This window comes from Heterocephalus glaber, unplaced genomic scaffold, assembly GCF_053883595.1.
Source record: "Heterocephalus glaber isolate CG9 unplaced genomic scaffold, H.glaber_assembly_v1.0 deba00001428, whole genome shotgun sequence".
Taxonomy (NCBI): domain Eukaryota; kingdom Metazoa; phylum Chordata; class Mammalia; order Rodentia; family Bathyergidae; genus Heterocephalus; species Heterocephalus glaber.
The window spans coordinates 10,079,038-10,091,808 of record NW_028258293.1 but is presented as its reverse complement, the minus strand read 5'-3'; the positions used below and the strand labels follow the sequence as shown (position 1 = coordinate 10,091,808).

At 41.2% G+C, this 12,771-nt stretch overlaps 1 protein-coding gene across 7 annotated transcripts in view; it reads left to right on the top strand.

Annotated features, from left to right (window-relative positions):
• Nell1 (neural EGFL like 1) overlaps positions 1–12,771 on the top strand; it is an 813,237-nt gene that overhangs the window by 236,177 nt on the left and 564,289 nt on the right. For all 7 annotated transcript variants that reach the window (XM_087211541.1, XM_004851562.3, XM_004851560.3 and 4 more), the window contains exons 8-9: positions 4,060–4,194; positions 5,293–5,395. In XM_087211541.1, coding sequence (XP_087067667.1) covers positions 4,060–4,194; positions 5,293–5,395 — 238 coding nt within the window. The remainder of the gene's footprint in view (positions 1–4,059; positions 4,195–5,292; positions 5,396–12,771) is intronic.

The following is a 12,771-nucleotide window of genomic DNA, read 5'->3' as shown; positions in this document are numbered from 1 at the left end:
TTCTTTATATAGGGAATGGTGATAACCATTCCTGGTGTTTACCCTGGGACCAGTTGAATGAAGTTTGGTGCAGGACTCACAGTAGCCATTCAACAGCGGGTGGCTGTTGTTATTTGTAGTGCTGGACTGAGTAAAACAAAAGGGTGGCCATGAGGGGAACATGGTGCCAAGGAAACGCATGCTGCCCTGGTGCCTTGGCATCACAAAGACTGGCAGAGACTGAAAGGTGCCGTCAGGCTATTGGTCTAGAGCAGTTGCTGAGAAGTCCTGGAAAGCAGCTGAAATCCCTTGCACTTGACTCACCCCAGAGCACTGCTGGGGAGCAATCTCAGGGTACAGGCTGGGCAGGAATTGGTAGCCAGAGCCACATCAAACCTAACAGACAGAAATATCCTATCATCCCAGGGTTGTGTCTAGAATGGCCCCTCTCCCTTTTTTCCTATAAGGATTGAGGATGCTGGTTTCCGTTCACTGACATTCCAGAGACAGAGGTAAGGGGAGGCAAGAGGACTCTTGAGAAAGACTGACATTTTGACAAAACTACAGTCTTCCGATGCTGACAAGGTGCAGGACAGTCACCTAACAGTGCAGTGGCCATTTTTGTTGTTGTTATCTAGCACCTTAGTAATTCCCAAGAGTCTTCTACCCCACAGACTCACCTGATATTCCCTCCAGAAGTGCTGATGTTGCAGAAGCTGCTCCCCTGCGAGGCAGGTGTACTATGATAGGGTCAGGAGATCGGGGGTCCTGTTCTTGAACCCACTTGTGCCGACATGGCACTCTGTCCTCAATCTCAGAAAGAAAAGATACAAGAGACTGGAAAATTTATTTTGGTGCCGGAGATCGAACTCGGGTCCTTGTGCTTGCGAAGCAGGTGGCGAAACCACTGAGCTAAATCCCCGGCCTGAGACTGGAAAAGTTTTAATTACTATCGTTTAGATCTTTGGTAAATCTGTGTAGGCAAATCCAGGAGCACTTGGAGTGGCATTTCAGCTTTAACATTTAATTTTGAGACTTTCATTATTTTGAGGGGCTAAATAATGATTGTTCAGTTAAGCTTAAAGGTTTAACAACAACAACAACATCAACAACAAGATTTTTTCCCTTGAAGAAAAGCAACTGTATGACTAATGTACACAGAGCCATTCATTGACTTCTGACTGTGCAAAAGGCCTCAATCTAGCTGTGAATGTGGAGAGTTAAGAGTAAGTGATTCAGTCCGTGGCTGCTTAGATAAATACAGGAACAAAGGTAAACAATAGAGGTGGAGATTTGATGCCATATCTATGTGGGATCTGCCGGTCTTTTCAGAAAATGGGAGGTAGTGTAGAAAAATAGCTTTTGAAAATGAAGTTGTATAAATTCAGCACACTAATGCCAGTGACAGAAAATGTAATTCATTTTTTGATTCAGAGTTTGTTTTTCTCTATTATTGTTGTCATAGGATTTAGCAGGGGAAAAGGAAGGCAAGATTACATATTAAATGCCTTTGAAAAATTAGCTTTTTGCCTTAATATCCTTTTGCCTTTGTATCTGTCTGACACAGTCATTATAGAGATTAGGACTTTTCAGTGTTGTCAGAAAAGGATAAATGTATGAAAAAAAAAACAACAAAGATCAGAAAAGAGACAAAATCCATTATATTAAAACTGAAGTTTTCCTCAGGAATTGAATTTGTAGATGAACATAGCTCACCTTTGATGGTGCAGTATTGATAAATGCCAATATTCACCTTAGGTGAGCACCTAGATGTTCAGGACCTTGGATGAATACAGAATTGCCTTTTGAATAATTTAGTCTTTATGATGTTTCCTTCTTGGAATGATATGGATACCAGAGTTGTTCCAAGTTTTCAGAATAAGGTGAGGATGCTTCTCTCCCAAACAGATACACTATTCTGGGCCACTTTTAGGAGGTCTAATTCAGCTCCTTTTTATTCATTTGCTGGTCAGATAGTAACCTTACATAGGAACTTCTCAGACTTCTAGCAATGAAATAAAGATAATAAAGAATAAGTCGCTACTTCCTTTTTATTATCTCTGACCTATATGTGGTTTGGTCAGTTAACCTCACCAGTCTTGGAAATGTATTTTATCTGTGTTTCTTAAAGAATTCCCAAAGATCTTAATTATCACAGATTCTAGAAACTCTATGATTAGGCTGGAGTTTTAAATGAAACATGAATTTTGGGGCAATCATACATATTAAAAGGAGTCCTAGGAAACTGGTGATATTTCAGGTAGTCAGTCCTTAGTTCTTTGGGGGCAAATCATGATGCAGGTGCTTTGCCGAGGATGTTATTTTCTCTGCCTTTTGCTACCACTCACTAAAGTTAGCAGGCAGTGGGCAAGTTTTCCTGAAATATTCCAAATCCTCGGAGGAAGAGGATGGAATGAATGAGAAATCCAAAAGTTAGAATTACACATGGAGCGTAGCACTGTTGTGAGTAACTGAGAAGAGCACGTGTAGAAAGAAACCATGTCTCACTTGGAAAGTCATTGTTCCTGAGGCCCAACCATTATACCTAATATAATGGTTCAAAATAGTCTTTTTGGGATCAGAGATTGAATTGATTTCTCGTATGGGAAAAAGATTCAAGACATGGATGTGTACAGTGTGATTGAGAAGGAAAAGAGAAACTGTGGGATGAGTTGTTAGGAGCTGGAATTTGTTTTTCATTCACGGCAGTCTGATATAAGGGAAAAGAGAGGAAGGTGATATTGCCTTTGGGCTGAATTGTTCTTTAGTGTGTCTTTGGCAGCAGCCAGCTCAGGCCAAAAACTCTATATTCAGACATTTTTTGCATTGTATTTTTCTTTTCTTGCAGTGTTGGGCATTGAACCCAGGGCCTTGTGCTTGCTGGGGAAGCTCTCTACTACTGAGCCACAACCCAAATCCTATACTGTGTTTTTGAACCCAAATTGAAGTAGGCTGGATGAAAGCAATCAGGAGAGAGGACTGGAACCATATTGTAAGGAGCTGCTAAAGAAAGGGTGGTGGTGAATGTAGTCAAGAGCAGAGGTGAGGCCAGGAGAACCTCAAATGTTGGAAGCTTAGTCTTGCTCAGGGTGGGTTTCATGGCCAAATTAAACCTAGCAGGAAAAAGGCAGAGAGATTTCACAGCTTAAATCAAAAAGGTGTTCCAAACATCCAGAGCTAACTCTTGGGGGGTAATAAGTGTTCCACCCCCGGAGATGTGGAAATGAGCAGTCTCCATGAGGGGTTTCTTGTGAGGGTACCCAAACTTTATAATCCCTTTGGAATTGGAGATTCTAAGACTCTGCAATTAGTGGTAATGATTGAGTGGCTTAGAAAAAAGAAAAAGGTTATTTTACAAAATCTTGATCTTCTTTTTTGTTTTTTTTGGTACCGGGGATCGAGCTCTGGTCCTTGCAATTTCGAGGCAGGAGGAGGAACCAAATCACCAGCCCAATCTTGATCTTAATTAGGGGTTTGCTCACGTCATCTGACCTTCACCTAAACATCACAGGAAATCTCTGGGTCATTCTTTTTGGGGAGAATGATACTGGAAAAAACTAGATCACTCTATGGCTTTTGCTTTTCTGGCCCCAGCTCCCCAGAATTTTTCATCGGAGAGGAAGCCATGACTTTCTAGTTTGTAAACCTGACACTCCGGTTAGTGTGTGAGTAACATGGAGATGATAGGGGGAGATAAATATAAGTGCATTTGAGTTCCTGATTAGATCTCCAGTAGACATTGTAATAAGTCCTTGAGAACATGTTCATGACTAGTTTTTGTGTGGGCTTGAGCTGAAACCACACACCTGTGTGAACACCAGTGAGGTCCTGAGATATACTTTAATATCTCATGTGGTGTTCATTAGACCACGGAAGTCAATATGTCTTCAATTTAGAGTGATTCAACTTTGTGTTTAAGAAAAAAACTAACAAAAAACCCAAATACACAAAGCATCTTGCTAAGAATCTGTGGAGCATTTTATTCTCTCTCCTCTTCCTGTTTGGATATTTTCCCCTTGTTATTGCTTTGTTAAGATGACTGAATTGTACAAATTACACCCTGTAACTCTTCTCCTGCAGCTAAATTATGCAGAGACAAGACTTAGTCAATTGGAAAACTGTCATTGTGAGAAGACCTGTCAAGTGAGTGGGTTGCTCTATCGGGACCAAGACTCTTGGGTTGATGGTGACCATTGCAGGAATTGCACATGCAAAGTAAGTCCCTTTGTAAATAAATAAGCTAAAAACAGTTTAAAGGGAACAAGTATCCTAATTATAGTGTAATTGAGCTCTTTAATATATAATGTTAATTTCTTTATATGTACCGTCCCTTAGCAATTCAAGCAACTGTGAATGCTGAAAAATTGTCATTTGTTATCTAAATCCTTGGAAATTAAAAATGTTGTTGTTGTTGTTGAGGCAGGGTCTCCCTTTGTAGTTCAGGCTGGCCTTCAACTCACCATGTAGCTTAGGCAGGCCTTGAACTCCTGGCGATCCTCCTGCCTCAGCCTTCCGAGTGCTGAGATTACCGGTGTGTGCCACCACACCTGCCTCTTTGAAGTTAAAATTTGATTTCTCTTGCTACACTTTAATTTGATCTAATAATATTATTAAGAAGCTTACTGTTTGGAATTTAGAAGTTGAGGTATAGAGGGGGCAGAGACTCATTTGATTTTCATACATTCTAATAGTTAGCTTTATCACAACTTTTCTCTGCTAGAATAAATTATAAAAAGGGATTTAATTAGTCTCTGTGGATTTTTGCTGTATTTTGCATGGTATCTGTCATTTTTTTCCCAGAGAACTGCAAGATGTTTTCCTCACTTCCTGCTTTTCAAGCTATCCATCTTTCATACTCTCCACCTATTGCAGAGGATTACGCGAGCCCCCTCTAAAAATTAGCATGCAAACCTTGTCCAGTTGAAATTACTTGATAAATATCTGAAGAATGCCATTGTTTGTTCAGGAGAATACAAAATGGATTGTTTGAGCCTCAGAAATGATTGACAGGGTCTGCAAAAGGTGTTACTTATGTTCTTGTAAAAATAGGCTTTTTTGTATTCTGCCTAATCTACTTAGTCCACATGGGCAGGTGGGATGCAGCCAGTGATGTATATCAGAAAAGTAATTGAGGTGACACAGGTTCATTCGGGCTGCAGAAATGCTTTGTTTGTGGTCTTGGAGTGGAGTGGGAATTCCTCACACTATTCTCTTTCCCCGATGAGGTTTTGGGGGTGAAATGTGAACTTTCTCCGAGACGGGAGCTTTTAGAGGATGCACCTGAGATTCCTTCATTTGTGTTTCCTTCCTCAGAGTGGCGTTGTGGAGTGCCGGCGGATGTCCTGTGCCCCTCTCAGTTGTTCCCCAGACTCCCTCCCTGTGCACATCTCTGGCCAGTGCTGTAAGGCCTGCCGACGTAAGTCCTCCCTGAGGGTCAGGGTGGGAAGCTCAGTGCTTTCAGATATTTTTTCTATTTTTCAGGTCCCAGTTGATGGGGATTGAAACAAAATGCCGGCTGTTGATGTCATATTAAGTGTATGATAAGAAGCACTATGATACTTTAATCATCTCTGAGGTTTTGGCTAGATTCTCTTGTTGTGGAGGGGTCTTTGTTAGACATTTGGGGAAGAAATTCAAATCAATGCTGAAGTAATTTTCCTCAGTGCTGTCTGACCACACAGTGTCTTATGGGATGCAGAGGGCACTATTTCCAATGGAACACTGAGGTGAGAATGGAAGTGTGAAGGGAGAGGGGAAGCAAGTCGACTTAGCACAGTGGTTATGTGCCATGTACTGCGCTGGGTGCTGGAATTCTGGAGGTTGATTGGATTTTCACAGCGGTCCTTGCAGGTTATTATCCTTTTACAGGAAGCTTGGGGTTAGGGATGTTAATTTTACCAAAGTGATACCAAACTAGCTTTGTCAACGGCAAAGCTTATATTCTTTATGTCAAGCCACAGAAAAGGAGAATTCGGCTAGAAATATGGCTCCCAGTGGATAACTCCCAAGATCTTTTATTTGCCAAAAGAATTACACCAACACCAGTAGGCTTTCAAAGAATCGAGGTTGTTTTATTGGGGGGGGCAGGGAATAGCACATCACCTGCTATGACGGAGGAAGGAAGGATAGCTGGTCTGGTTGCACCAGCTCAAATGCTTGTTGAACTTTTTTCAGAGGAAGTTTGGAATATTCTCTTTTGTGGTTGGCACAGTATAGCCGATGCTGTGGAAGGTGTTCTTGATGTTGGTTGGTCTAAAGAGAGGAATTTACTTCTGTTCCCGAGGCTTTTTAGAGTCATGCCTGGTGATAGCGTAAGCTCAAATGCCCAGATATTGATTTGTAGTTTGATCCTAGGATGGAAAAAGAGTCTTTAGTAGGTACAGGTTATTTTATTCTTACAAACTTAATATTGTATATAACAGTAAGCAGTGGAAGGGTGAAAAACGATTAGATAATTGTTAAAAGTATGAAATTATTTTAGTTCATTATTTTGAATTCCCTATACAGATCTGTGAATAATTAGAAGATGTTGTTTGAACACAGGAGAAATGGATCTTTTAGTATTTTGTATTTTAGACTTTTGATTTTTTTCTTTTTAAAAAAATGATAAAAGCACTATGCTCACTGCAAAACATTTGAAAACATGGAGGATAAAGATTTAAATGGGAAATTTACAAAATGTGTTATCATATGATAACGATCATGCTTGAAATTTTAGTGGATTTTATTTTTGAGGTCGTACTGTGTAGACTATTTTATATCCTACTCTGTTGACTTACCATTATCACTTAACTATGTTTTCATGCTTTTAAAAACTTGTTCTCTTTTAATCATTGTTGCACATTGTTTGGCTGTTGTTATTTAACTGTTCCCCAGTTGCTGGATATCTAGGTTGTTTCCCACTTTTCACTGTTATAAATTATTCTTTGATAATATGTTTTATATAGAAAATGCAATTTTTTATCCTTTAGTGTTTTATATTTCTTTAAAGTCGTATTCTCCAGAGTAGAATTACTAAACCAAAACCTGACATTTTTCAGGCCCTTGATATATATTATTAAATTATCTTCTCGCTAGGTATATGTGGATTAGTCATTTCTCTTTATTCTAATTCCTTTGAGAGTTTTAAGTTTCAGAATGTTACCTGGTTTTACAAAGATGTTGGTGCACATGCTAGCTAACTAAAATATTGATGTAGTTTTTGCCTTAGTATGGAATTCATATCAGTGTAGTTAGGTAGCACTAATTCTCTCAGCAGCTCTGATTGATAGTTTGATATGCTCAGAATTTAATTGAGATTGCAAATAAATGATTAGGAATACTAATCAAGAAAAATTAGAAAGAAACCAGACAGGGTGCCTTGGGTAATTAAAAGGTTGAGAACCTCTGAATGAAAGACTTTCATTTTTTACTAGTTTTTAATAGAAATATTCATTAGGCAGTTACTGAGGACAAGGGCCTGGAATAATGATGAAGGAGTTTGCCCTGCCTGGGGAGAGTTGGCTTTGCTCAGAGTGCCCAGAGGTGTGAGTGCAGGACATTAGACATGCACGGAGGGCAGTGCTAGCACACAGGCAGACGCTGTCGGAAGGTGGTAGAGGATACTAGCAGCTTGCTCTTCGGAGGAAATAGAGCCAAGTCGGTTATTTCTAGTTTTGTAGAATATGCTTATGTTGGTTTGCCCAGTGGGGTTGAGAAGAGAGGAGAATGAGGGTTGATAGTGGAAATTCTAGAAGTTTTAAAGTATTGTCACATCAGAAAAATGATAGAGAACATTTTCTTTGATCACTTCTTTCAAAGACGTTGAGTTTGTCAGGCAATGCGTGTGTTAATCAGCTCAATTTTGCCATTCCACAACATGTTCATATTTCACAACATCACAGTGTGTGTCGTAAATACGTATTACTGTAGATATTTAAAATAATAGAATATATAAAGAAAGAAAACTGATGCAAAGGAAAACATAAGGCGTACCTTATATGAATAAGCATACAGTTGGGTCGTATTTTTAAATTTACTTTGACAGTCAGGGGTGTTTTGTTTCCACTGGTTCATTAACTCTTTCACATTTAATGTTATTATGGATATGGTTGAAACCACTATTCATTGGATACCGTGTCTTTCTTTGGTTCAGTTCCTTGTGGTCACAATCACTTTTCTATCACTAAGACACAATACCTGACACCCACAATTCAAGGGAGAGAGATTTGTTTTGACTCTTGGTTTCGGTCCACGATGGGCTGGCTCTTGAATAGAACAGGTTGGCAGAGGGCCGTGGTAGAGGAAAAGGGGCTCAACCCATGGCAGCCAGGAGGCAGAAAAGGAGGAGAGGGGAGAGGATGGGGGTGGCCCCTAAAGCATGCCCTCCCGGCACCCCTCCCTGTGGCCCACCTCCTCACAGCACATTTAGCTTGGAACGCATCAGTCCGTCCATTAGTATACCGTGGCTGCCATCTGATCATTTTCCCAAAGCCCCACATCTGAACTCTTGAGAATTTGGGGGGACATTCTACACCTCGACCGAAACATTTGTTTTGTTTTTTTCCATTTCTCTGGAGAGCTGCCTCAAGTAGATTTCTCATATGTGTACCATGTTTCTGTTTTTTTTCCTTGAGTTTGCCTTTTGGTTCAGGTGAGGCAGTATTCTAGAGACAACAACAAAATGTACTGATGTGACTCAGACAACAGGAGCCAATATATAAAAGCAAATTGCTTTGTCAGCTGACTTCCTAAGTCTTTGGGCACTTGTAAGGGCCCCAGGAGCTACAGCACTTACAGATGAAGGCTTCTGTTCGGAAACAAGAAAGAACTTTGAGCATCCAAGGTGGTCTAGGAAGTGGTATTTTTGTTCTGCTCCTCAAACATTTGTTGCATATCTGCTCTGTCCAAGACATAGTGATCATACCTAATGTTAAACACCCCCTCGTGAGCTTCTTCGACTGCAGCTTTTCAGGGACCTGCTCAGACCTACTAAGTCAGTATCTGCAGGCAGCAGTCTCTTAAAACCTGTATTGTTTTGGTAGCTGTATTTGAGATCTACCAGAGATGAGAGGGAGAAGGAAGAAGGAATCTTTCAGCTATGCAGTACAGTATTTGCGAAGGAAGAATGGTAGTGCAAGGAGAGGGAGGCTGTCTGTTTGACGATGTTTGCAGGAGCAAAGTAGAAATAAAGTTGCCAGTGTGGGTTGGACATGAATGATGAAGACTGAATCCTGTTGATGACAATCATTAATTCTTCCTGAGGTCCCTTGTCCAAACACTGTCCTCAATTCTGGGTGCGACAGTGGTGACATGTCGATCTTTCAGTCTACATCAGGCACTGAACCACATCATTTTACATATATTGATTCATTTAATTCTTTCAGCAGCCCCAAGTGGTAGGCTCCGCTATTATTCCCATTTTATAGATGAAGAAGAAAAGCACAGAGAGAAGTAACTTTCCCAAAGTCTCTCAGCCTGGTGGAGCTCTGGCAGTCTAGTTGCAATCTAGTTGATGTTCTTAACCTGTCTGCTCTACTCACTGCACACATTATCTGTGTCAGCATCAAGGGTATTATGTGACATGGACAGGATTTAATTTACAGAGGTGGCACAGAGACACGCATGTGAGGAGGGTGGAGGAAAACTTGGCGGATAGCAGCTCAGCAGGGTATCAGAAAGTAAGTGGGAATCTGCTAGGTAAGCAAGGTAAGAGCACCCTGCCAGAGGGAACTGCACATGCAAAATCATGGTAGTAAACAGAAGATTGATTTTGTTACTTACAAGCAAGATTTTATTTTATGTTTTTGGTACCGGGGATCGAACTAAAGTCCTTCCGCTTGCGAGGCAGGCGACGGAACCACTGAGCTAAATCCCTGGGCCTTAAAAGCAAGATTTTAAAGCTGGGCTGTGGCATGCTTTAAAAAAGTGCTTTTAGAAAGATTGCCACATCAAGAGAGCTGGAGACGGGGGGCTGGGTATGGGATTTGGGTACCTTGCAGGTAGAGGTGAAGAGGCTGGCAGGCAGGCACTGCGTGGGGAGATGCAAAGGAAGAGACCGAGTGACAGCTAAAGGACCCGGCACACAGAAGATTCTCCATAAGCATCGTTTTGTGTCAGCTTCTGGGAGGAAAGGTTGCCAGGTTTTGAACACGATCCTGTGGGAGACTCATGGTGTGATTAACAGAAATAAGGCAGGTGGAGAAAGTAGTTTGTGGACTGATGCATTCTATTTGGCATGTTTGGGTTGGAGATGCCTGAGGGACAACCAGTTTGATGTGGCTGTCTTGCTCAGACAGCTGGTGTTTGAAGCCTGAGCTGAGATTTAGCTCACTGAGGTTGGAAGAATCCTTGGGTGTTCAGCCCCTCTGACCTGCCACTCCACTTTAAAGTGTGAAGTGGAATGCTGACTTTGACATTGTAAGCTCCTGAGCGCTAAGGCTTGGCTGGAGTGTGTGTGTGTTGCAAACATCTAAATAAAGACACAGCAACATCATAGCCATGTCTGACAGCTGTACTCGTCAGTTATTTACTCAGTGTGCACCCAAATGACAAAGGTGTCCAATCCTTGCACTTGAGAAATCACGGTCAAATTTGAAGCGCCAGGTGCCTGTGGATGCAAGAAGATGCAACTGCATGACTCTCTCTCTAAATCCTCAGTAGGTTTATTTCTGACATCATGGAGAAGTGTGTGTTGGTGCCAGGTTTCAATTTCATGGTTGGACACTGTGAAATATTCTAGTTTGCATGTCCCCTGTGTGATATGAAGAGCTTCAGGTACCCATTTACATTTCTACTCACACTGAAAGCTGTTGAAATGAAGTCCCAAATGCCCCAGCCAAAGGCACCAGAGCCTGACTCACCTTATGCTTGAATTTCCTCAGACATCAAAAATAAGCCTTTTGGCTTTAGATCAAGAGGTTGGATAATGAGGACTGATGTCAGGCATATGGAAGGCAGTGGCAGGAGGAAGGGGCGCTGTCAGAGAAATCAGGGTGAGTCTGAAAGAACAAGGGAAATGCTTGTGACCTCTAGGGGTGATCCTAGGAGTTGTCTGAGATAATTTTATGGATACTTGGTGTCCGAATCATATATGCGTTCTCTGTCAGTGCCATGCCTGCAAATGACAGAAATGCAAGAACGTGTTGGTAGCGTTTGCCAGCCCCCCAAATAACCTACTTTGTGAGGGTCATAAAGTTCAGTGGATATTTAATTTTTATACCAGACTAGTGGATTAGAGGAATGGATGTGTCCCTGAATGTGGTTGGACTTTCTTATCTCCAGAAAGAGGTTCTGGCATGAGTCTGTCAAAGAGGAAGAACAGAATCAGGCAAATGCTTTAAAACAGGGCAGCAAGTGTGAGAATACCATTGTGGGAGTGGCAAGGGGCAAAGGCGGAAGAAAGTATCTGTTTCTGTACTTCCCAGTCGGGCCAAGAAGCAGAGGGCAGATTTGACAGCAGAGCACTTAGCAGAACTGTCGCTCTGGAGCCAGCCACCTTGCCAAGTTGGCAGCAGCTGTGTTTGGGAGTGTGGGAATTTATTAGACAGGAATTCCAGGCCATTGGAGATGTAGTCTTTCTATGCAAGTAAATTGGGATGTCCAGATCATCATTAAGACCAGTGAGTCACGGTCTACTGACTTATCTAGAAAATTAAGGCATATAAGATGATCAAGGGAGTATTTTTCTTTTTAAAGAAAGAGAGGAAAAGACCCATTTAGAGAATTGTATTGATTTTCCTTTGTTGTTGATTTTTTTCTGAAAGTCTTGGTATCTACTTTTAATGTTTGAAGTTGCATTAAAGAGCAGAGATAACTTTTAGGTGTGAATCAGGAAATTTGATTGGTTTTTGTTCCTGAGTAGAGTGCATTAATTCTAAATCTATTATTACTAACAATAAGCCCAGAGAGGCACTGGGCTTGGGGCTGGAGATAACATTAGGAAAAGCCCCTACCCTCACGGAGGTTACAGTTAGAGGGGAGTTGTGTAATTAATTACATGTGAAATTAAGATATGATGTGATGCATATTCTGTTAGCCTAGTTCCCAAGTACACAGTGAGGGCAGTTACCCAGTGGTAAAGATCAAGAATAGCTTCTGGGGGGGAGTGAAGGAGACTGGAAGGTGTAGAGGTTGGGTGCTGTCAGTGAAATAAGCATGGCTGCTTATTCCTGTAGAAAAGGATACACAAAGCCTGGAAGTTAGAGAGACGGCTTGGCTAGAGTATGGGTGGAGGTGTAGAGTATGGGAGAGGTGAGCAAAAAGCACAGGAATTGGTGAGCTCTGAAGTTGAGGAGGTAGGGAAGAGCCACAGGAATGGCCTTATGTGCTGAGAGAGGAATTTGACTTTATCTTGAAGGTGTGAGGGACCCATAATGATTTTTTTTCCCATTAAGTTTCTTGGTACATTTTAGGTATAAAATACAGTTACATTCATCATTGGGATCTTGTCCCTTTACACCATGTATCTTGGTTCTTATTTTATCCCCATTCCCCTGTCCTTCCTTCACCCCCTTCACCCTTCCCTGTTTACAAAGACTTTGTTTCTATTTTTTCCCTTTCTCATATTTTTTCTTTTCCCTTCTTTCCTTTCCCCCACTGCTCTCACTTCTCCTACTCTTTTAGACCTTTTCGTCCTATTACACAATACCAATTATATATTTTTAAAATTAAAACATCAATATTTAGAGGACATTACCACAGATTTTACAGAATTTAAAAGGATATAGAAAGCATAGTACAAAAATCTTTTTTGAAATGAATTTGACAACTTCTATGAAGTACCATGGAAGACAAATTAATGAAAATGACTGT